General features: G+C 37.6%; 1 protein-coding gene across 2 annotated transcripts in view; it reads left to right on the forward strand.

Annotated features, from left to right (window-relative positions):
* Positions 1–23,539, forward strand: part of LOC311295345 (NACHT, LRR and PYD domains-containing protein 3-like) — a 50,676-nt gene that overhangs the window by 24,001 nt on the left and 3,136 nt on the right. For both annotated transcript variants that reach the window (XM_084416671.1, XM_084416670.1), the window contains exon 5: positions 228–401. In XM_084416671.1, coding sequence (XP_084272797.1) covers positions 228–401 — 174 coding nt within the window. The remainder of the gene's footprint in view (positions 1–227; positions 402–23,539) is intronic.

Below are 23,539 nucleotides of genomic sequence, written 5' to 3' on the forward strand. Positions count from 1 at the left end.
AAGACTAATTATTTATTTATTTATTTTAAATAAAATTCTTATTGTTTAATGACGTGACCATTGTAATCACGGTCAATTTTGAAATTGGGTAATCTCAACATCACTAATTGTAATCAATCAGAGGTCCTTGTAAAGATAATCAATGGGTTGAAGAGCCGTGTTGTTTATTGTAGTGTATATTCTCTAAAAATGAAGCACACTGACATGAACACTTACTGTTGTTGTAGATTATCTCAGTGTTTGGTGACAGAAGAAGGTTGTGCTGCTCTGGCTTCAGCTCTGAGTTCAAACCCTTCACACCTGAGAGAGCTGGACCTGAGCTACAATCACCCAGGAGAATCAGGAGTGAAGCTGCTCTCTGATACAATGAACCATCCAGATAGCACACTGGACAAACTCAAGTAAGTGGACCAGTAAGAATCATCCTGGCTGGTGTGTATGTGAGAGAGACTGAGAGTTTGTAATAGTTTTTGAACACTGAAGGGGTCCCAGTGTGTTACAAAGTGACACCAAGCAGTCTTGACAAAGCGTTCAGACGAGTTGTTAGTGAGAATGTGTTGAGAAAATAATGTATAGACTCTGATACTATAGAAGCTGTAGAAACCTCACAAAGACATAGCACTGGAACTTCCTCCTTCATTTCCCAACTCTCTTTAAGAGACCCCCATCTTACACCGATCACCCAAACAGATAACCTTCTCGAACATGTCTGTGAACCAACGCGCGTCACGTTACCTATCAGCGTCGCGCCAGCCACAACTTAGCGTCACACCTGCCTCAAGATCTCTCTCTGTTTAAATCTACCAGACACTCCGATTGGTGCACATGTGCAAAGAGACAGTAAAATACTGCTCCATCTTATCTTATATTTTATTCGCTCTTTTTGTCCATAATGGAGCGTGTCACGTCACCTTAGTGTCGCGCCTGCCTCAAAATCTCTCACTTTTACTGCCTGATACTTTACTGAAGGGAAAAGCAGACGAAGATTCCTCACTACATCATTTTGTTTGTTTTATAGCCTAGGCCTATCTATTTGAATTTATTTTATTTACTTTTTTTTTGTTGCAAATTGTTGTTATGGTAGATCATAATTATTAGGCTACTTGTGATCGATATTCTGATAAAGGTCTATGTAGAAATTGTGTCAACCAAGTTATTAATGTCTTGTAGCTCCCATCTTTTGCATTAGATGTTTGTGCGAAAAACTGGCAAAATAACAACGAAGTGCAAAACGTTGCCGTGTCCTCTCTTTTATTTTAACATTTTAGATTAATCATTAAAATGCTGTCAATTTCACGCTCTAAATTCAGTAAATGAGTCCATTTGTGTTGGATTTGCCGTACCGGTGTTGATTTTTTAACGGCCACTGGTAGAGTCACCGATTGGTAAAAACCCATTAACTAATTTCTATTTATTTGAATTATTAAAATAAAATTTTGTTCTTTGCCTGAACAAGTTTTTTTGTTTGTTTTGCTGTTCTCGCTGATGCAAATTCAAAGACCTCATCCTTAAATTGATATTCTGCAATATTCTGTAAATAAAATGAAATAAAATAGCCTATAAAACAAACAAATCGATGTAGTGAAGACTCTTCGTCTGCTTTTCGCTTCAGCGTGTCAATCGGAGTCAAAAAGAGCGAATAAAATGTAAGATAAGATGGCAAATAAGAGCAGTATTTTACTGTCTGTTTGCACATGTGCATCAATAGGAGTGTCTGGTTGATCTAAACTGTGACCCCCAATTTCCACCAGATGCGTAACGGCTGCGGAACGACTCCGCTGCGTGACAGCTCCGTGTTCCGTCGTCCGTCAATACCCACCAGGTCCGTATTTGTTGCGGAACGGCTGCGGTCATGACTGACAGCTGAAGTCACAAGGACCCACGAGATCTCGCAAATTCACGTATGATCGCGCGATATAAGTGCTGAATTGCTGCGGAGCTCTCCGGCATCCGGCAAAAATAGAAGCTCTGCGTATCTGCTCCGGAGGGCTGCGGATCGCCGGAGTCGGAACGCAGCTGTACCGCATTCAGTGGAAATACACTCATTGGCCCTCATTTATCATTCTTGTGTAGAAACGGGCGTATATATTGGCGTAAGATTATGCTTACACTCCTCTCATCGCCTGATTTATGAAGCTGTGCGTACCTCTGAAATCCAGGTGTACGCAATACCTGCCCTTGATAAATGCCGCGGCTGAAAACGATCGTCATTAGAATAACACGCCCCTATATATTCAAGTCTCCGCTTCCCCCACACCCTCATTTTACGCCATGGACACACGGAAAGTGAAAGTGAAAGTGAAAGTGACACGTGACGGCCAAGTATGGTAACCCATACTTGGAATTTGACCTCTGCATTTAACCCATCCAAGTTAATGCACACACATTAGGAGCAGAGTAGTGAGTAGTTAACACACACACACACTGCAAACGTGGATACACACACCCAGAGCAGCGGGCAGCCTTTGTGTGGCGCCCGGGGAGCGATTAGGGGTTAGGTGCCTTGCTCAAGGGCACCTCAGTCATTTCCCCCCGGTTCTGGAATCGAACCAGCAACCTTTGGGTTACCAGTCCAACTCCCTAACCACTAGTCCTTGACTGCCCCATGGAAGACGGCAAAGAAGAGAAAGATTTCTAGATTTTTATTATTAATGACGCTTATTGTTATTTAGAAGAAGAATGTCGTTATTATTATTATTTGTATTATTATTATTATTATTATTATTATTATTTAAAAGAAGAAGAATGTCATTTTTATTATTTTGTCAGTCTGAATTATTTTTTTGGTCATTGAAAGCCTTTCATTACTAAACCCAGTCCGTGCACACCTGCCGGGCCTAACCCTGGCCTAACCATCGTTTCAAAGAATAGTACAACAGCGAGCCGTCGAGTATAAACGCCTCGTCCGTTTGGGGAGGTGCGCGCGCACTCTGCGGAGACTCGCGCTGCGGAGACTCGCGCTGCGGAGCCAGGCGAACAAGGCTTGAAACGTCAGGTAAAGCGCACAGGCTCGCAACTTAAGGAATACATATGCCTACAATTCAAATGCTTTGGCAAAGTCACACAAATTAAACATTGAAGTCCATGTTGCACAAAAATAAACACTGAAGTTTATAATTACTATGTTGTTGTTTTTTTACAGTGGGTCATAATATATCATATCTTTTAGTTTGTCAGTGCGTTTTGTGGTGTTAGGAATTGTTTTTCTGCGCATTCCCGCACTCAAAACGTGCGTACACCACCTCCTGAGCTGGCGTAGGATTTGAGCGTGCCGTACGCCAACGTCCATATTGATAAATCTCAAAGTCACCGTGGTTTTGGGTGTACGCCAGGTGTACGCTGGAAATTTGGTTTACGCACTTTTGATAAATGAGGGCCATTGACTTTAATGGAAACCTATTGACTCCGCCGCCGTGCCGGAGCCGTAACGCAGCCGGTGGAAATTGGGGGTGAGAGATCTTGTGGCTGGTGCGACGCTTAGTAAGAGCCACTACACAGCAAAAACTCCAGTGTTAAATTAACACTCCTGGGAGTGTATATGAGTCCACACTCAAAAGTGTAAAGTGTTAAAATATGAGTGTTAAATTAACACTCAAGAGTGTTAAAGTTAATGAGATAATTAAGTGATTAATTTAGTGATGATTGAGCATTATTGAAGACACCTGATGTTAACAAGCAGAATCACTGAAGGAGGAAATCACTAATTGTAAGTTACCATTAAGGTGATGGGTGTTTGCTTTAGTTGGGCTCTTGACACTTATATGTTTACTTTAAATTTTGCTTGTCTGCTGTTATTGATTTATAACAGTCAGATGAACAAAGAGACAATGTGATCTGATGGTGTTGGTTATGTTTTGACATAATCATGTTGTGATCTGTAAAACAAAACTTATTGAGATGGCTTAACTTGTTAGTTACAGCAGCTCTGTGATTCTACAGCACATGATTTTCAGTATTTTTCATATAATATAAAATATAAAAATATTTCATAACCATTGTTCTGATCAAAAGACTTTCAAATGAATTTATTTAGAAACACAGACATCAATAATCAGCCTGTGAATCTCAACAATGGTGACAATAATAAAGCATGTTGCAGTCGCTGCCACCAATCACAACTCATTAATGGCTCCCATCATGCACTGCGGTATGAATAAATTATGATCTGAATTGTCTATGTAATTTACTTTTCCTAATTGAATATTCTGCTCGTCACCATTGTTGAGATGCATAGACTGAATCTTGACGTCTGTGTGTGCCTAAAAGAAAGATTTTTTTTTTAAAACAACTTTTAAGAAATCCTTTGTATTATATCTAAAATTCTGGATATTTATGCAGGTTCACAGTTATGCTGTAATCAACAACATAAATCTAAGTCAGAAATAAGGATCTTAATGAGTTCAGTGATCAAGTTCAAAAGATGAATGTCATAATATAACCAACACCATCAGATCACTTTTTCTCTTTGTTCATCGGGCAGTTATAAGATACAACAGCCAAACAAAATCTAAAGTAAACATATAAGGGTCAAGAGCCTGACTAAAACAAACACCCATCACCATAATGGTAACTTACAATTTGTGATTTTCTCCTTCAGTGATTCTGCTTGTTAACATCAGGTGTCTTCAATAATGATCAATCATTACTAAATTAATCACTTAATTAGCTCATTAACTTTAACACTCTTGAGTGTTAATTTAACAATCATATTTTAACACTTTACACTCTTGAGTGTGGACTCATATACACTCCCAGGAGTGTTAATTTAACACTGGAGTTTTTGCTGTGTAGACGCGCTCAATTACGGGCATGAGTGGCAGGCGCATATAACGGTGACTGTAATGGTGACTGGTCGAGTGGCAGGCGCATATAACGGTGACGGGTTGAATGGCAGGCGCATATAACGGTGACTGGTCGAGTGGCAGGCGCATATAATAATAATTCGTTACATTTATATAGCGCTTTTCTAGGCACTCAAAGCGCTTTACAAGGAAGGGGGAATCTCCTCAACCACCACCAATGTGCAGCATCCACCTGGATGATGCGACGGCAGCCATATTGCGCCAGAACGCCCACCACACACCAGCTTACTGGTGGAGAGGAGACAGTGATGAAGCCAATCAGTATATGGGGATGATTAGGAGGCCATGATGGACAGAGGCCAAGGGGCAAATTTGGCCAGGATGCCGGGGTTACACCCCTACTCTTTTTCGAAGGACATCCTGGGATTTTTAATGACCACAGAGAGTCAGGACCTCGGTTTAACGTCTCATCCGAAGGACGGTGCTCTTTTGACAGTATAGTGTCCCGATCACTACGCTGGGGCGTTAGGTCCCACACAGACCACAGGGTGAGCACCCCCTGCTGGCCTCACTAACACCTCTTCCAGCAGCAACCTGGTTTTTCCCAGGAGGTCTCCCATCCAGGTACTGACCAGGCTCAGCCCTGCTTAGCTTCAGTGGGCAACCAGTCTTGGGCTACAGGGTGATATAACGTTGACGAGTTGACTGACAGGTCGAGTGGCACCGATACCATTAAAATTTTACGGTTCCCGGTACCAATTTCGGTACCACAGCACCACTGTTGGAACTACTTTTCTATTTTATTTAACTATTTGAAAAAAATATGAAATTCAATTCAGTTACTTTATTTATGACGGTAATCATAAGTAAGTAATACATAAGCATTAAAGGCTACATGCCGAAGTACCGGTACTTTGACAACACTAGCGATAACACTGTAGAAGTTCTGAATGGCCGGTAACTTAACCCTCTGGGGTCTGAGCTGTTTTCTGGGCCCTGGAGGTGTTCTGACATGCTCTGACATTTGTGCTTATTTCTGTTACTTGTGACATTTTCATGGCTAAAGTCTAATTACACTGTATTCAGCACAAACTCTGCTACAATAATATATCAACAGCATGTGTGTAAAAGTTTGTAGTTTTGAGATAATGACATTTATGCGTGGTTTGTGAAAATACAAAAAAAAATTCTCACTGAAATAAGGCCATGAAACCCATACTTATTATTTCTTCACAAGACTTTTGAAAATTGTATCACGTAGCCTAGAATATTTGCTCTAAAACTATGCGAAAATCACCCTGACTGCTCATTCAGAGAAGACAATATATTGATTTAAAATTTTTACGACGTGTTTTGTGTGAAAAAGCAATATGCGAAGGGGCGGATCATCTCATTAATATGTAAGGCTTTTTACACCTGAGAAAGACAAAGACACTCCCTAATGGCCCTATTAGGAGCTTATCAGGGCCCATCATTCTGACCAACCTTGCACAAAGAATGAGGAGATTAAAAAAAGAATGGCTTTTAAAATTGTTTGGATTTATTTACAACATAATCCAAAGATACACAACAACAACAAAAAAAACTTATTGATAACAATGATCCAAAGAAAGAGACCTTTGTGCCATTCCTAAAAACATTGTACATACCTTTCATTTCCAAGGTGTTTGATTTTCACTTTACCATGTTCATGTACAGAGACATGTACTGTGAATGTTGAAGTCAGCAGGACTCAGTGGCATCTGGGCCCTGAAAAAAAAAAAAAAAAAAAAAGAGTGAACATACTGATATCAAGAGAAAGGCCTGCACGATTTTGGGAATACATTTGAGATTTTTCTGGTTAAAATTGCTTTTTAAAATTCACAGAATACACACACACACTCACACACACAAATGTTTCCAACAATATATTATATAATGAACACAGGTTTGTTGTGCCTTGTAGGTATAGGCTATGCGCAGTGCTGCATAAAATAATAACAATATAGCAGCCTATATACATTTTCAAAAAGATTTCAGTAACAACTAAGCTAGAGAAAAATATATTGATTATCATGTTACTTCAAATGTTTCCATTCGTTATGATGATATGAAATGAGATAATAGTAAAACATGAAGCCGTTTGGAGCGTTTTGCTTTTCCAAAATATGATGCATTCAAACGCGATCGCGATAAAAAATATGATACATTCAAACGCGATCGCGCTCAAATATAAAACATTATGGTTAGGCCTACCATATACATATCTACGTTTGAGCAGATATCCACAAACACAGTAACAGTAAACACGGGTCTAAATATTATAATATTCACCATATATCTAGCAACAGTTCAACTGCAATGTGAAATTTATGCAACAATAACAAACTAATATGTAAGAATTTCTTACCTTATCTTTCTTGTCTTGAAATCGCGTTCTTCTTCTGGGGTAAAGCCAATGTAACTCACGTCTTTCAAACTCGACGAAAAGCAGAGACTGATGAAGTGTTTTGTTGTTGAGGTAATGAGCGCGTTCGCGTTCCATGTGGAGATTTGCATGTGAATATCTTTTGCGCGAGTGGGCGTGGTCAAATTAAAAGTAATTAGGAAGCGTTTGAGAAGCTGGACATCTTGTTGGTTTTATACAAATTACTTAAACAGAGAATATTTATTTTCAGTTTGAATCCGATCATTTAAAAGTACACACTTAAATGTTTATAAAGGTATATGGCTCATAAATGTGTGACAAGTATTCGCTGAGTTTTGTTTCAGTTTATAGACGTGCTCAAGAAAAAAAAGTTCACTGCGACGGAGAGGCAGAACGCACACCCTGTTTATTTTCTTTATTTTACAAAAGCACAATGTTTTGATTTGATTGTAAGTGGACACATACAAAAGTAGAAATATCACAGATTCTTTTTTTATATTTATTTTTTCTGTATGACCATAAATGACGGAGTAATTTAAGTTTAAAGTGCTACAATGTAAAAAAAGTCCAGCAAAACGCGGGGGCGCGTTTGCCGACCTCAGAGGGTTAAAGGAGAACTCCGGTCAATTTTAACATTGAGCTCATTTTTTTGTACATTTGGAGTGCTGTCAATACAGAGAACAACGACAAAAATCGGTGTTGCCTACACCGTGTTATCCTCTTTTTAAAATTTGCACCCTGTTGACTTCAATGGGGCACGTTTTAAACCTGCTTTTAGCCTCTTAACATCCTTGATGTGTCATTACAAGTGCACAGGTCATGTGAGTGATTCCTTCGGAGTGAACGCGGGTCAATCTGACTGCAGTAGATGTGAAAGATATGAATAAAAATGATGTTTATTCAGGATTTACATCCTGTTTTCGGTCGAAGTCCATAGTAATCGATTGTCGAGTTCACGCGCATTGGTTTAGTACCTATGATCACGCGCGTGAACTCGACAATCGATTACTATGGACTTCGACCATAAACAGGATGTAAATACAGGTATGTGTGCTGGCTGAATAAACATCATTTTTATTCATATCTTTCCCATCTACTGCAGTCAGATTGACCCGCGTTCACTCCGAAGGAATCACTCACATGACCTGTGCACTTGTAATGACACATCAAGGATGTTAAGAGGCTAAAAGCAGGTTTAAAACGTGCCCCATTGAAGTCAACAGGGTGCAAATTTTAAAAAGAGGATAACACCGTGTAGGCAACACCGATTTTTGTCGTTGTTCTCTGTATTGACAGCACTCCAAATGTACAAAAAAATGAGCTCAATGTTAAAATTGACCGGAGTAAACATTTTGTAGCCAAATTGTCTGGTGAGAGAAAAAGTTAATTTTCAAACCCTGAGACGAGACATTATGAAACTGTTCCCAGTGTTCAAACCGCTGCACCACATGACAGTCAGATAAGACACTAAGCAAATATGAAAAAATTTGTCTAGTTTTTACCATTACACATTTTTGAGTTGTAATCTTCTGTTCAAGTCTAAATACAATGACTGACAATACAATTACAAAACAGGCTTTAAAAGTTGTATTTAGAAATTATCAAGTGGAACAACACATAGTTTTATTACAGCATTAAAAAAAAGAAATAACTAGGTAAATAGTTTTAAGGCGAGACACTACAGGTGAATAGGGTAAAAATTTTAACTAGCAGATATCACCAATCAACTTTCCCAGTTGATTACCTACATTAAGATGAGAAAAAAAATTATTACAAGTTTTCTGTAATTTAATGTTTAAATATGCAAATCAGGCAATATCTAATCAAATATGCACTAATTTGCATATATTTTAAAAAACGATATCTGAGTATTGGATAAAGCCAGATTAAAAATTATTTTTTCATTGTGTTCACATATTAGATGGGAAAAAAATTACAGAGGGATTTATGGATATCTACTTTTGTTATCCTGTAAATCAGAAAATACTGTCAATAGCCTTAAAAAAATGATTTCCGCCATGTTTTTTGGAATAAAATGTTATATAAATCAGGCTAGGAATAATATATTTACAAATCCCTCTGTAAATGTCTTCATAATATAACTAGTTACAAGTCTGGAAAGTTTGGTGTATATAGGTGCTACTGAAGTGGAGATTTCGTCCTTGGAGTATGAGAGAAAAGTCATTTTGAGAAAACGGGCTTTAAAGATTTTTCATCAGCCAATGAGATTGCGCATTCAGCCCTTTTACTTTCACGATTGGTTGCTGATAAAAAGGAAATGACCGTATTTGGATCCGACAGGATTGTACACAAGAGAGAGAGCTTCCTAACGGTGCTTCTGATGACAGGCTGACGGCAGAGATCGCAGAGCAGCGGGATGATTAAGAACGCGAACTTTTGTTGAATTTATGAGAAATCTACAGACGCAAACAGACAAAGTGTAATAAAATAAAGACCTAAATGTGTATTTTGGACTTTTTTTCAACACAAGTCTGAAAGAAGACATGTTATTGAAGACAAATATCCCCAAATCTCAAACTTGACCAGTAAAAAAAAAACGATGTTTTTGCCTGCCGTGTCTCGCCTTAAAGCAGGACCATTAAGAGGGGGAAATCTGCAGAGGCGATGAGAGAAGATCTGCATTTTAGAGCCGGAGTGTGAAGATGAATTGTGTCCAGGTTCATACACTGAAGAGTGAAAAAAAAAAAAAAAAAAGTACGAGACATCGTGATTCACACAAGGAAAACCACAAAGATAACACCAGAGGTTGTTTGATCACGCAACAGAGACTTAAAAGAGACCTTCCTCTTCTTAAAGGTCCCCTATTATGCCCCTTTTCACAAGACGTAAAATAAGCCTCTGATGTCCCCAGAGTGTGTATGTGAAGTTTTAGCTCAAAATACCCAACAGATCATTTTTTACAGTATGTTTAAATTGTCATTTTTTGGGCCTCAGAAAAACGGGCTGTTTAGTGTGTGCCCTTTAAATGCAAATAAGCTGCTGCTGTACGGCCCAGGGGGCGGAGCTTCATGAGCTCGCGCTCAGTCTCTCAGGACAATTTCATCTCACGGAATGATGATTATATCAGAAACTCTCAGTAACGGTGTTCATTTCGACCCTGAGTCGGACAATAATGCCTACAAAGTCAGAGTGCTGTATAGAGATGGAACGGGTATAGTTTAGTAGTTTAATTACGGTTATAACGTATTTGTCATTTGCTTGTATGTATCCATTATTAATAGCCTACAAGTCTGCTGTTTCAGACCAGGTCCGAATGATGATCAAACATATACTGATGAGTTTAATAAAGTTTATTGTACATAACACAAAAGATGAAGCGTCAGTTTTACTCCAGAAAATCACCGTAAGAACTGAGTAAACACAGTAAGTTATAAGAAGTGCGCAAGTACATAAACGAATTTCGGTAGAGTTGAGGGAGCATTTTCTTTAAAAACAAAATAATTCCACCCCGTCTTCAGCGGCTGCCTCAGATTTCAGGAGTAAATAGAGAGAGCTATGTGGATTAATACATCCAGCCACACAACACCTACAACGCTTGGGAGACATTCTCGTCAGTGCAGCAATGGCGGATGTGTCCAACTCACTGTGAACACGATCAGGGCGGGTCTATGTTGAAACGGCTGTGTCTGTCAACACTCGTGGGCGGGGCCTGTGGCTTTAGTGACGTCACTAAAGCCGCATTCTGAAAACAGGTCGTTGGGAGACACTGCTGTGCTGATGATTTATGGGGATTAATAAAAAAGGAGTGAGTAGATTTTTATCACTATTGGGTGGTTGTGTACACACACTGCCAACACACATTTATGTCCAAACAGCATGCAAAAGTGAATTTTGCATAATAGGGGACCTTTAAAGACCTCTGAGCAACAGGGCTGAAATCTCTTAAAGCCCACAGAGATTCAGAAAATCCATATGTAATTGCAATCAAGTATTTCTTTTAGTGGCAACTTATGTGGCATTCACTAGTTCACACTTACAAATAAGTCAGATAGAATAAATGCGTATTTGGCGTGCTGTCCGAGGAGAGGGCTCCGGGCTCGGTATTCGGCCCGAACCCAGAGTACTCCCCCCGTATTCCTGGCTGTGAAAGAACAAGCCAAGGGTGAGGAGTCGGGGTGGTGGAGGGATGCTGAAACTGTCAAGGAAGTTAGGTGAGTTGACGGAGTGAATATATATATGCTTCCTCTCATGCTGATAGACATTAATTGTTTGATGAGATGATTGATAGATTGGTTGATTGATTGATTATTTGAACGTGCTCCTCCCGAACTTTGTTTATAAAACATCATTTATTGCAAATGTATGTGGCATTATTGCAATTAGACATGTGCCGGTATTCGGTAATGCGATAAATCGCGGTAATGAATATGCACGATATTGTTATCGCGAGCACTTCAAAATACCGTGAAAAATAATAGATCAGAATTTATATTTATAGAACGCGCATTAGCTTATTTTCCATCAACCGCTTAAACAAACACTGCGTATATGCTGCGCGAAACACGTGTGCACTCTGAGGTAAACAATCCCCACATGAAGCACTGTGCATGCGGCGCAGTGCGCACTCTAGTCTAATGTAAACAATCCTCACATGGAGAAGTAGCATGTCGGAAAGAGGAATGCTGCCGTCGATTTATCCCCCTTCTAAAAGCAGGGCTGTCAACTCTACGCATTCAGCGTGAGACTCACGCAATTTACACTTTTCTCGCGCCACACATTCATTTTCTCACGCAGCGAAAAATCACGGAGCAAAGACACTGACACCGACAGACTAGACAGAGCAGGTTAGTTTCTCAGGTTCTGTACATTTTATTACGAAATTAAGACAATAAATACTGTTTTGGCACTTGTAAATGTGACGTGACAGATCGCTATAGCGCCTCAGTTCAAGTAAACCGATCATCTGTTACTTTTTATTTAAAGATTCAACTTACCGAAATATGCCTCATACATTATATCGATCAATCAGAGTTTTTCAGCCATGGAAAGAGGTCAATAAAACTGCAGGTGAACAGTTATGGCACAGAACGTTACATTTACCTCCAGAAAGCCATTAACTGACCAGCACGTTAGTTGACTAGGCAAAATAGCTATAGAGAGGAGTATTTTGCTAAATATGTGCACTATATTACATATGTGTATTATATTTTTACTTGTGTCATAATTGTTATTATAATGGAAACCAAATTATATAATATTATATATAAATGTTAATTTTTAACCTTTAATAATACCAGCTAACAGGGCTCTCTCTCTGTATGTTTACAGCATTATGTGAGATATATTTTTTCTTGAGAAAAATTAACATGTAGGCCATCTACTGTTGCCTACCTAATATTTATCCAAAGAGTCAATATTGAATCAAGATTGAAATCAAATCCCAAGAATTGAAATCGTGAAAATTGTGTAAAATTCTGTTTAGTTGTCAAGTTGTTGTTTTTTTCTATACCCCCCCCGCCCCCCCAATCCATCCGCAATTAAAATATCGTCATGCCTAATTGCAATAAGAAGACACTTCAAAAGACCTCAAACAAAAACAAAAAAATCTAAACTTTGACAAAAATACTGATTTAATGTATTTTAAAATGATTAAATATATTCCTAACAAAAGCTGTTAAAAGAGCAGTTAGTCAAAAAAAAAATGAATGGATCTATATAGGGCCTCTGCTGGAAGTATATGGCAATTACACTTTCTGGCTAAAACTATATTATCTGCAAAACAAATTCTGACCAGATGGCAGAATTATGCATCTAATAAACAGATCAATATCCAGAAACAACTCATATTTAATTTGGATCATTATTAATGAATGTTTTTTTTATATATATATATATATATATATTTTTATATATTTCATATGCATGCTAATGGTGTAGCTGAGGAGTTATGCAGTAAATAGATAGGCTACAAAAGTACTTCAAATCTCCCAAAGCACAGCATTAATGTATAGATGAGAAGTAAACAAAACAATTATATATTTGTATTATTAAAAATGTTTTTTGTTTTTTAAGTTCTTAAACAAGAGCAGTACGACAACTGTTTCTCCACAGCAATGTGCATTCTGGTCCAACCAAGTCTAACAAGGAAACACTGGCAACATGCGAGAGATCTCTTGAGATTCTTTGTGCTACAGTGCAGAGAACTGTGGAGAAGCTTTCCTTGTGTACTATGTCCAGCAGATGCTCCATATTGCAGATGTTGGGGGATGGTGGTGTGTGTGTGTGTGTGTGTGTATATGTATATGTGTGTGTGTGTGTGCGCGCACATTTAACATTGTGCTTGTAGTATAGTGTTGCTTCATAATTTTTGTGATTTTCATGACAAGTTATCGGTTTTATGGTCTAGTGGGGCATTATGGATCCTATATGGGGTCAAAAAAGGCCCCGAACATCCGGAGTGTGACTTTAACAACATACAGCCAGATATTCATTCATTGATTCATTGATTCATTGATTCATTCATTCATTCATTCATTCATTCATTCATTCATTCATTCATTCCTTCCTTCCTTCCTTCCTTCCTTCCTTCCTTCCTTCCTTCCTTCCTTCCTTCCTTCCTTCCTTCCTTCCTTCCTTCCTTCCTTCCTTCCTTCCTTCCTTCCTTCCTTCCTTCCTTCCTTCCTTCCTTCCTTCCTTCCTTCCTTCCTTCCTTCCTTCCTTCCTTCCTTCCTTCCTTCCTTCCTTCCTTCCTTCCTTCCTTCCTTCCTTCCTTCCTTCCTTCCTTCCTTCCTTCCTTCCTTCCTTCCTTCCTTCCTTCCTTCCTTCCTTCCTTCCTTCCTTCCTTCCTTCCTTCCTTCCTTCCTTCCTTCCTTCCTTCCTTCCTTCCTTCCTTCCTTCCTTCCTTCCTTCCTTCCTTCCTTCCTTCCTTCCTTCCTTCCTTCCTTCCTTGTTTGGGGCTGTCCAATAGCACATAACTGTGACAAGCCTTTTTATATTTCCTTGATTGTAATAATAGCAGGGTAAACTTAGTGGCACGGGAGGCCAGAGCAAATTAATTTACCATTTTATATAATAGTGAAAGAACAAATCCACTATTGAATTCCCACGATTTTTTCAATATAAAATAAAAATAGATAAATGGATTAAGGCAGCCAGAATAGAGAAACGTCTTATTTATTTATTTAGTCATTTTATGTCAGGGCAGAATAATGCAAGGGATATTAAATGTATACATTACATTTAAAAAAAAATAAGAAAATATATAAAGTGTATAAAGTTGTATAGTGTTTAAATTCTCATTACATGCTTGTTTTAATTTTATTTTTATCCATCAACGTGATTGGATCTCGTGGTCTCGTGACTGTCATCGAATCAAAGTAAGCTTAGAAAACTTTAACCGCCAATTCCTGCTGTTACTCGTGACTGCTGTGGAAGTGTATTCTTCAAGCATCAATTCAATCCAGATATCAGCGTCTTCCTCTAATATGCTAAGGTACATTTCACATTTCTGCTTACTATGATATTTATATAGACTGGCCTGTCTACAGGGCCTGACATTTGGTGTGAGGTTGGGGATATTGCGCGACGAGTTCATAATGCGGTGAATTCCCGCTCCCATTTACTTCACAATCTATCACATAGAGAGACACGCGTCTCACGCTCGCCATGCCGCCAGATTCAGTATCAGTGCACCTTATGAACCATGGCGTTGACTGCTGCGTTTCCATCAGTGCGTGACCACAGCTCGTTAATAAACAACATTTTTTTGATTGATCCATTTCATACAACCCGTCTTCATTTTGGCAAGTGCACTTGCGCAAGAACATTTTTCATGTTCAACTTTTGTTTTTTTTTGTGTGTGTGGATGCTGCTGATAAAACAGCTTCGGTGAGACTACAAAGAGACATGCATTTGTGTGTGTGTGTGTGTGTGTGTGTGTGTGTGTGTGTTTGTTTCTTTTGAAAAAGTTTATAGGCAATAACTTCCCTATTTAGTGCACTATTTTCCTTACAAATTATATTATCAGCTAGCTTGTCTTCGTCATACTCATATTCTAGTCAGAATGTGAGTCTGATACCGCTCCATAGGGCTGTGATTATGGGGCGTTTCACAACCGAACCAGAAAAAAAAACTCTGCACTCAATTGGATAGACCTACAACCAATCAGAGCAACGGAGTAAATGACGCATGTTCTTCATTCATATTTTCAACCAACAAAATGTCACGGCTCTCTGTTACTCTTTTAAAATGAATGCTCTGTGGATATTTTCTATAACAGACGCGATGGCGGAATCTACACATGATGTTTCATAAACAAAGTATATTTATACAAATAATCAATCCAATATCAACTTGTCATCAAACAATACCATGTGTAACGTTACCCTATATCAGCATGAGGAAGCATATTCACTCTGTCAACTTACCTAACACTCCTTGACAGTTTTTCAGCATCCCTCCACCACCCCGAATCCTCACTCTTGTCTTGGCTTGAAGCCCTCTCCTCGGACAGCGTCATATACGCATTTATTCTATTTGACATATTTGTAAGTGTGAACTCGTGAAATCTCAATTCTCCAGCTGCAGTCATCTTTGTTGTAAACGAATTCAACCCAAGCGCTCTTTGGTGACGTGGGTGATTACGTAACCGCAGATCATCTGTCCATCATCGATTAAAGCCCGCCCTGGCAATTTGATTGGCTCGGCCTTCTGGGAGCCGAGCATAATTACTCCTCAGCGGATCGAGTCCAGACCGAACTTCCCGACCATAAAATGTTGTGGGCGGGGTTCGGGGTTCGGGCTGGCACCCAGGCTGATTATCAGCATTACAATGTGAGTAAATGTAGCCGTGTAAAATGTAAGGGATGATGTCACCCTTCTAGAACAATGTGCATTTACGTTTAGATTGTAACATATTTAATAACATGGAATTACAGTGTAATTAGTGTTAGCCTACTATCTTAGCCTTTTTCAGTGCATTAGGTGAGGTAATCTGATAATATGAATGATTCTCATTTATCAAAAACAAAAATTGGTACCGTTTTGGAGAGAAAAATTGGGTATTTTTTCCGGTGTGTGGTGAGCGCACTGGCGCCGTTGTACTGTGGCTGCCGTCGCATCATCCAAGTGGATGCTGCACACTGGTGGTGGTTGAGGAGAGATCCCCTGATATGATTGTAAAGCGCTTTGGGTGTACAGTAGTACATATGAAAGCGCTATATAAATGCCCGATTCTATTCTTCTATTCTTCTTCTATTTTTTAATCTCTCTATTTAATCCATCTCATGGTGTGTGATGCTGATCTATCATAGCCTATGAGTTTCTAAAGATTTTTTAATTCTTTGCACAGTTATGAACATTGATATTATATGTGCAGCAAGCATGCTCAGGCTCAGTGGCCTTTCGCCTAATTTTAAATGCTTTTTTTTTTTTAACAATATGATTTAAATGGTGATGAGTGTACTGATTTGATGCATTTTTAAAAGATGGATGATAGATATTCTTCAATATTTTGAACAAAAAACAAAATATAATGTGAATTACACTATGTACAATGTTTTTTTTAATTTATAAATTGTAGCGCACAGTATTTCTTATAAGGGGGTAGAATCCGTAGCTCAGTACTCACTACTCACTACTCATGAGTACTTTTAAATAAGCTACTTTTTTACTCTTACTTAAGTAGTTTTTTGGACAGGTACTTTTTACTCCACTCACACTAAATTTTTTGGAATGTAATGGTACTTTTACTTGAGTATGTTTTTTCAGTACTCTTTCCACCACTGCATATATAATCATCATATTAGAGTGATTTCTAAAGGATCATGTGATAGACTGGAGTAATGATCCTGCAAATTCAGCTTTGCGTCACAGGAATAAATGATCATTTAAAAGTATAATAAATTGAAAACCAATTATTTTAAATTGTGATAATATATCACAATATTACATTTTTCTTCTGTATTTTTGATCAAATAAATGCAGGCTTGATGAGTAGAAGAAACCTCTTTCAAAAACATTAAAAATAGTAATTTTTCTTTCTTTTTTCTGCCTGTACTGTATATATATATATATATATATATATATATATATATATATACTGTATATATATATACAGATGGTGCCCAACCAGAATGAGACTTTTACCGCCGCCGTTCCCGCGGCGGCAAAATTGGGATGTGTATTTGCTGCCTTTTACCGCTGAGTGGCGCTGTAATCACAGACTTTGAAAAGTGTCAGTTTATTCTCTTTAATGCCGTAATCTGCCGCGGCAGTAATCTGAGCTGAGGCCACAGATAAATTTAAGATAAATATTGTGGTTAAACGAATTCAAATTCATTTAATTTAAACAAAGTAGACACACGTTAACATTGTGTGCCCAGTTTTTCTATAATTTAAAAAGGCTATGTCAATAGGTTACTTGTCATTTACTTCGTGTTATTTTAATGTGTTTGTAGATTTATTAACTGAAACATAACAGTGAAATAAATTAAAATAATTTACCGTAAAATTAAAACATTTTCAGGACTTGCAGTTACTAACCGATGTTAGTCGGTTTAAGCATTATTTGTTATATTCAGAATTAGGCTTACATGTTGTTATGATTATCAATTGAATTCTTTAATAAATAATCAACCACAATGCCTATTACTACTGCCGCAGCAAAAATAAACCAGTCGAATTTCAAAGTCGTTCGCGAAATTACTATAGGCTATACCGGGCAAGTGACAGGGCAAAACAGCAGCAACTGCGGCATTTTAAAAGGTAAGTTTCCTATCTGTTTATTTAAAAAAAAAAAAAAAAAAAAAAAACTTTTTTCATTATTTGAACAAAAATTAGACTGACTGAATATGTTAAAATATAAACAAACAAAGCAGAGAATAAAACAAACTTTTAGGGAAAAAAATATAGGCCTATTATGCTCAGAATTGTTTAACATTAACGAAAGCAAAATATGTAAAAATACATTTCAAACAAAATAAAACAAAACAAATTCGTGGCCGAGTGGTAGGCTATAACTTACGTTTCAAATCCCGAACAAACATGGGCTACTTTTTTATTATTAATTTGATTTGATAGTTCTAAAATATTGCTACACCATATTGTTTTTTTTTCTCCTATAGCCTATAGGCTATTAAATATTTTATATTTATAAAATAAAATTACCAATCATTTCCATTTTACATTAGGGACCATTTTTTTCCAACAGAATGGCTGAATTAACATCTGCATAATAATAATAATAATAATAATTAATAAATAAATAAATAAACAGCACAAGGTCTTGTAAAAACACTTTTTTTTTTGACACAATTTTTTTTTTTTACTTTTAAAACAGAGAAAATAGTAGACCTAGGCTATTCAGACGATATCTGTGGTCAATGCATTAACAATAGACTCTCGGAGCTTCAAACGATCTGAGATCGAATCTCAGTATAGCCGACAGTGTTTATGTTTTTCCGTTCTTGATGCTTAAATATGCATCTGTTTATTAAAGTCAATCATCTTGTTTAATTATCAATTGTACATTAACATAAATTTGCTACATTCCAGTTGAGCCGCTGCACGCTATGACATAGCCTATCTGATGAAGGAAGACTGTCAGCCGATTGCACCAGAAAATGAAGATGATGAAGCTCGTCTTTAATCTGCTAAATTATGTTTTTTTGTGTGTGTGTGAATCATTCACGAGATTGAGATGACTGACAGTAATACCCGGCCATAGCAACGGTAGACATTTTCCAAAACAGATCGAACAAATCAGAAAAATACTTTCAATACAGTATTGCTTTCAATTAAAAAATAAACATTGAAAATGTAAAATAAAAATAAAATGAATTAAGTTTGAAAACCCATCGCACATTTCAAGGTATGAATAAAGTGTCGGGACAGTTTATTTATTTAAACAGGGTTGCATCGATTCGATAGAGTTTATTCCCTTTGTGATGCAAAATAAGAAACATTTTAAATTTATTGTCAAAGAAATTGCAGCTAAATTAAAAAATGAAAACGGTACAAAACGAAAAAGTTCAAAGCAACATAAATTAAGAACAGGCGTTTTTCTTTGCCTCTCTCGCGCTGGATATTTTTTTAGTAAGTTTGGTCTCCCTCACTGCGCGTGGCGGGTCTTTCTCGAAATTAAGCATTTCAGCGTAAAAAATGTATATGACTGTATATGTCGCTGTGTGTCATCCACACAAATCACGAAAGAAAAAACTGTAACAAATAGCTTTTGTTCCTTCAAAGATACAACATGCCTTGCTGAATTCACCTCACAATAAAACGAGGTGGGTCGCGAATTAAAGAGTTCTGTATCTGCTAAATTGAAATTGTGTGTGGAAAACCTTTAAATACAATCAATAAAACTACAATATATAATTTAATAAGATATAGGGCCTACTGTACATAGGCTATGAACTTTTGGAGATTTTGAGATTAAACCTTAAAATAACTTTGCCTTTGCCTGCTCATCAGGCTGGCTCCGACACTCTCCATATGAAAGACGGAACATTAACACCTCTGCACCCCCACGATAAAGCAACTATTGCCTTCTCCAAACCCCCCACAGGCTAGCTGAGTTTGCAAAACAAAACAAAGAGTTTGCCACTCGTCGTGGTGTGCCAAAACACTTCATTATAAACTTCAATATTTCATTCAAAACAATCTCAAAACGCTTTGTGACATTTTGAAAAGCCGTGGATGCATTACTGCCACTGGAACCATGAACGCAAATACTGGTTCTGATTTTATTGTTTGTCGTTTAAACGTCATATATATATATATATTAACAGAACTGCTTTTGAAATTACGATTGGAATTATTATAGGCTATACAGAAGTAAAGTCATTGTATAATATTTGTTCCTTAGTGTAAAATGGAAATGCATGGTGATTTTATTTTGTAAATAGGCTATAAGCAAAAAAATATGTTTTAGAACTAGACAAATCTCTCTGCATCAACAATAGACTATAAAATGCATTAATAGGCTAATATAAAAATATCAATAGTCCAGGTTAGTTCGGGATTCGATCCTGTGTCATCTAAATGATCGTAACGTAAGTTCAACCACTCGGCCACGATTCACTCGTTGCGACATAGCCTAACGTTCCAGTGTGTGTTCGCTCACACGAGCGAGAAGCGCTCTTCATTCAAATGAACGCGCTGCCGCGTTTGTCGAACACTAATTCAACATGCCAGAATAAAACCTGGCTTTAGAACAATGCATAGCGCCACTCGTCGTGGTGTGCCAAAAAATTTACAATAATTTAGTTTTATTTATTTCAGTGTTAATGTTTGAGTTAAAAAAATCCTCTACAAATTAAATTAACACAAAGTTGGCTATAAGAGTCCTTTATAGGCTAAGTAAAAAGCAAAGGGCTTACAGTCTTAACATTTAGGCTACTTTGCTTAAATTCAATATATTTATTTTCAGTAGGGCCTAATAAATTTGTAGGGATGTAATTTCAGTTTGCTTTACCAACGCTATGTATTCAATTAAAGTTCCAAGAGGTCTGGTATATATTTCCTTCCCAGCTGACACTAATATGCAAGTGCACAACAAAAATCACAACTTGTGCTTGCTGCGAACGCAAGTTATTTAAGGTGTCTCAACTGTACACAGTCTACCCTACAGTGTGAATTCGTTACAAGGTTTCATTTAATTATTTTTTTTCCATCAATGTTGAATATGAAAAGTGAACAGCACGAGTAAGATAGGATGCATTAGGCTATATCGAGAGATGGATATGGAGTGGGTCAGACATGATTTTGACCACTTCATTAAGTTTTGTTTAGTAGAAAACCTTTCTTTAAAGTGAATTTCGTTTTCTATAAATTGTATCTTAATTTTAACCAATTTTTCATCAACCAATTGCCTGTATTTAATAAGTAAGAGAAGCAAATATAACAGACACTAATCATGGAGGCGCCCGCGGGGTCACTTGCGTTGCATGTCAGCTGGAGCGCATCTCATCCTCCTAACTTAACGAAACTCAGCATATGCCTCACACAGACATGATAAATATATCAAATACACAAAACTTGAAATGTCTTCAAACGAAATAATTCAAAACTAAAAGAAAAGGCTATACTCTCTGATAATCAGATTATGTCTTTATGTGCATTTATCTCTAGGTGCGTTCACTACAAATATGGCGATCGTCAACTTCATCTTTGCAGTCGACACTGTCAGAAAACACTAGTTTATTGATAAAAATCAATGCACGCATCACCGGATTTACAAATACACATCTTGCTTGTTGCACGCACACATATTATGTCGACAAAACGATATTATGATATAACGAAATATTATGTTGAAATAACATTATTATTAATAATACATCTTTTAGAATATTTGATTAAATGCTGATTGTTGCGCTTGTTCAATTTAATAAAATTAAAACTTTAATTGTGATAATTTAAATAGCCTAATTGAAAATTAAATATTTAGTGGCCAAGTTTTGCTAATTTATTATATAGGCTATTATATGCCTATTGCCTATATTAAGTAGGTCATATTAAGACAAGGCATATATTAAGTTATTTTAGCTGTTATGAGAAAAAATAAATCTAACGAAATCTAAAATCTAAATCTAATAAATCAAAAAAAAAAATTCTAACGCCAATTCAACATGCCAGAATAAAACCTGATTTTTGAACAATGTGTAACGCCACTCGGCCTGGTGTGCCAAAACACTACATTTTAAACTTCAATGTTTAATTCAAAACAATCTCAAAACGCGTTGTGACATTTTTTTAAAGCAGTAGCCTAGCCTATATACATTAAGGGCATTGAAACCAGGATCTTAACTAAAACGCGTTCCGCGTAATCTCTCAAAATTTATGCCACACTACTCCATGTATTTTTTTTTTTAAGGACTGCTTTTGAAATCACTATAAATTACTATGCAATTGTATCGCTCACGAGAGCTCTTCATTTATCTAATTCCTCAATAGAATAGCGTCATTGCTCCTAATATCGTCTCTATTTTTAACTTTTGATTCTATTTTTTCAGTTCTAAAATTGATTCTATCTTTAGTTCTATTCTGTTGTAGCCTTATAGGCCTATTTATATATATGAAAAATATGCCTATTAGGCTTAGGGTTTTATATTTAACCCACTTACATTTTAAAATACGGCAATTGCTGCTGATTTGCACAATGTCCCTTTGCGCCACCTGGCGGTCATTTCGGGAACGACTTTGAAATGCGGCTGGTTTATTTTCGCCGCGGCAGCTGGCGCGGCGGTAATAGGCATTCTGGTTGGGCACCATCTGTACACTCACCTAAAGGATTATTAGGAACACCATACTAATACTGTGTTTAATGCCCTTTCGCCTTCAGAACGGCCTTAATTCTACGTGGCATTGATTCAACAAGGTGCTGAAAGCATTCTTTAGAAAGGTTGGCCCATATTGATAGGATAGCATCTTGCAGTTGATGGAGATTTGTGGGATGCACATCCAGGGCACGAAGCTCCCGTTCCACCACATCCCAAAGATGCTCTATTGGGTTGAGATCTGGTGACTGTGGGGGCCATTTTAGTACAGTGAACTCATTGTCATGTTCAAGAAACCAATTTGAAATGATTCGAGCTTTGTGACATGGTGCATTATCCTGCTGGAAGTAGCCATCAGAGGATGGGTACATGGTGGTCATAAAGGGATGGACATGGTCAGAAACAATGCTCAGGTAGGCCGTGGCATTTAAACGATGCCCAGTTGGCACTAAGGGGCCTAAAGTGTGCTAAGAAAACATCCCCCACACCATTACACCACCACCACCAGCCTGCACAGTGGTAACAAGGCATGATGGATCCATGTTCTCATTCTGTTTACGCCAAATTCTGACTCTACCATCTGAATGTCTCAACAGAAATCGAGAATCATCAGACCAGGCAACATTTTTCCAGTCTTCAACTGTCCAATTTTGGTGAGCTCGTGCAAATTGTAGCCTCTTTTTCCTATTTGTAGTGGAGATGAGTGGTACCCGGTGGGGTCTTCTGCTGTTGTAGCCCATCCGCCTCAAGGTTGTGCGTGTTGTGGCTTCACAAATGCTTTGCTGCATACCTCGGTTGTAACAAGTGGTTATTTCAGTCAAAGTTGCTCTTCTATCAGCTTGAATCAGTCGGCCCATTCTCCTCTGACCTCTAGCATCAACAAGGCATTTTCGGCCTCAGGACTGTCGCATACTGGATGTTTTTCCCTTTTCACACCATTCTTTGTAAACCCTAGAAATGGTTGTGCATGAAAATCCCAGTAACTGAGCAGATTGTGAAATACTCAGACCGGCCCGTCTGGCACCAACAACCATGCCACACTCAAAAATGCTTAAATCGCCTTTCTTTCCCATTCTGACATTCAGTTT

Source organism: Rutilus rutilus, assembly GCF_951802725.1.
Source record: "Rutilus rutilus genome assembly, chromosome: 1".
Taxonomy (NCBI): domain Eukaryota; kingdom Metazoa; phylum Chordata; class Actinopteri; order Cypriniformes; family Leuciscidae; genus Rutilus; species Rutilus rutilus.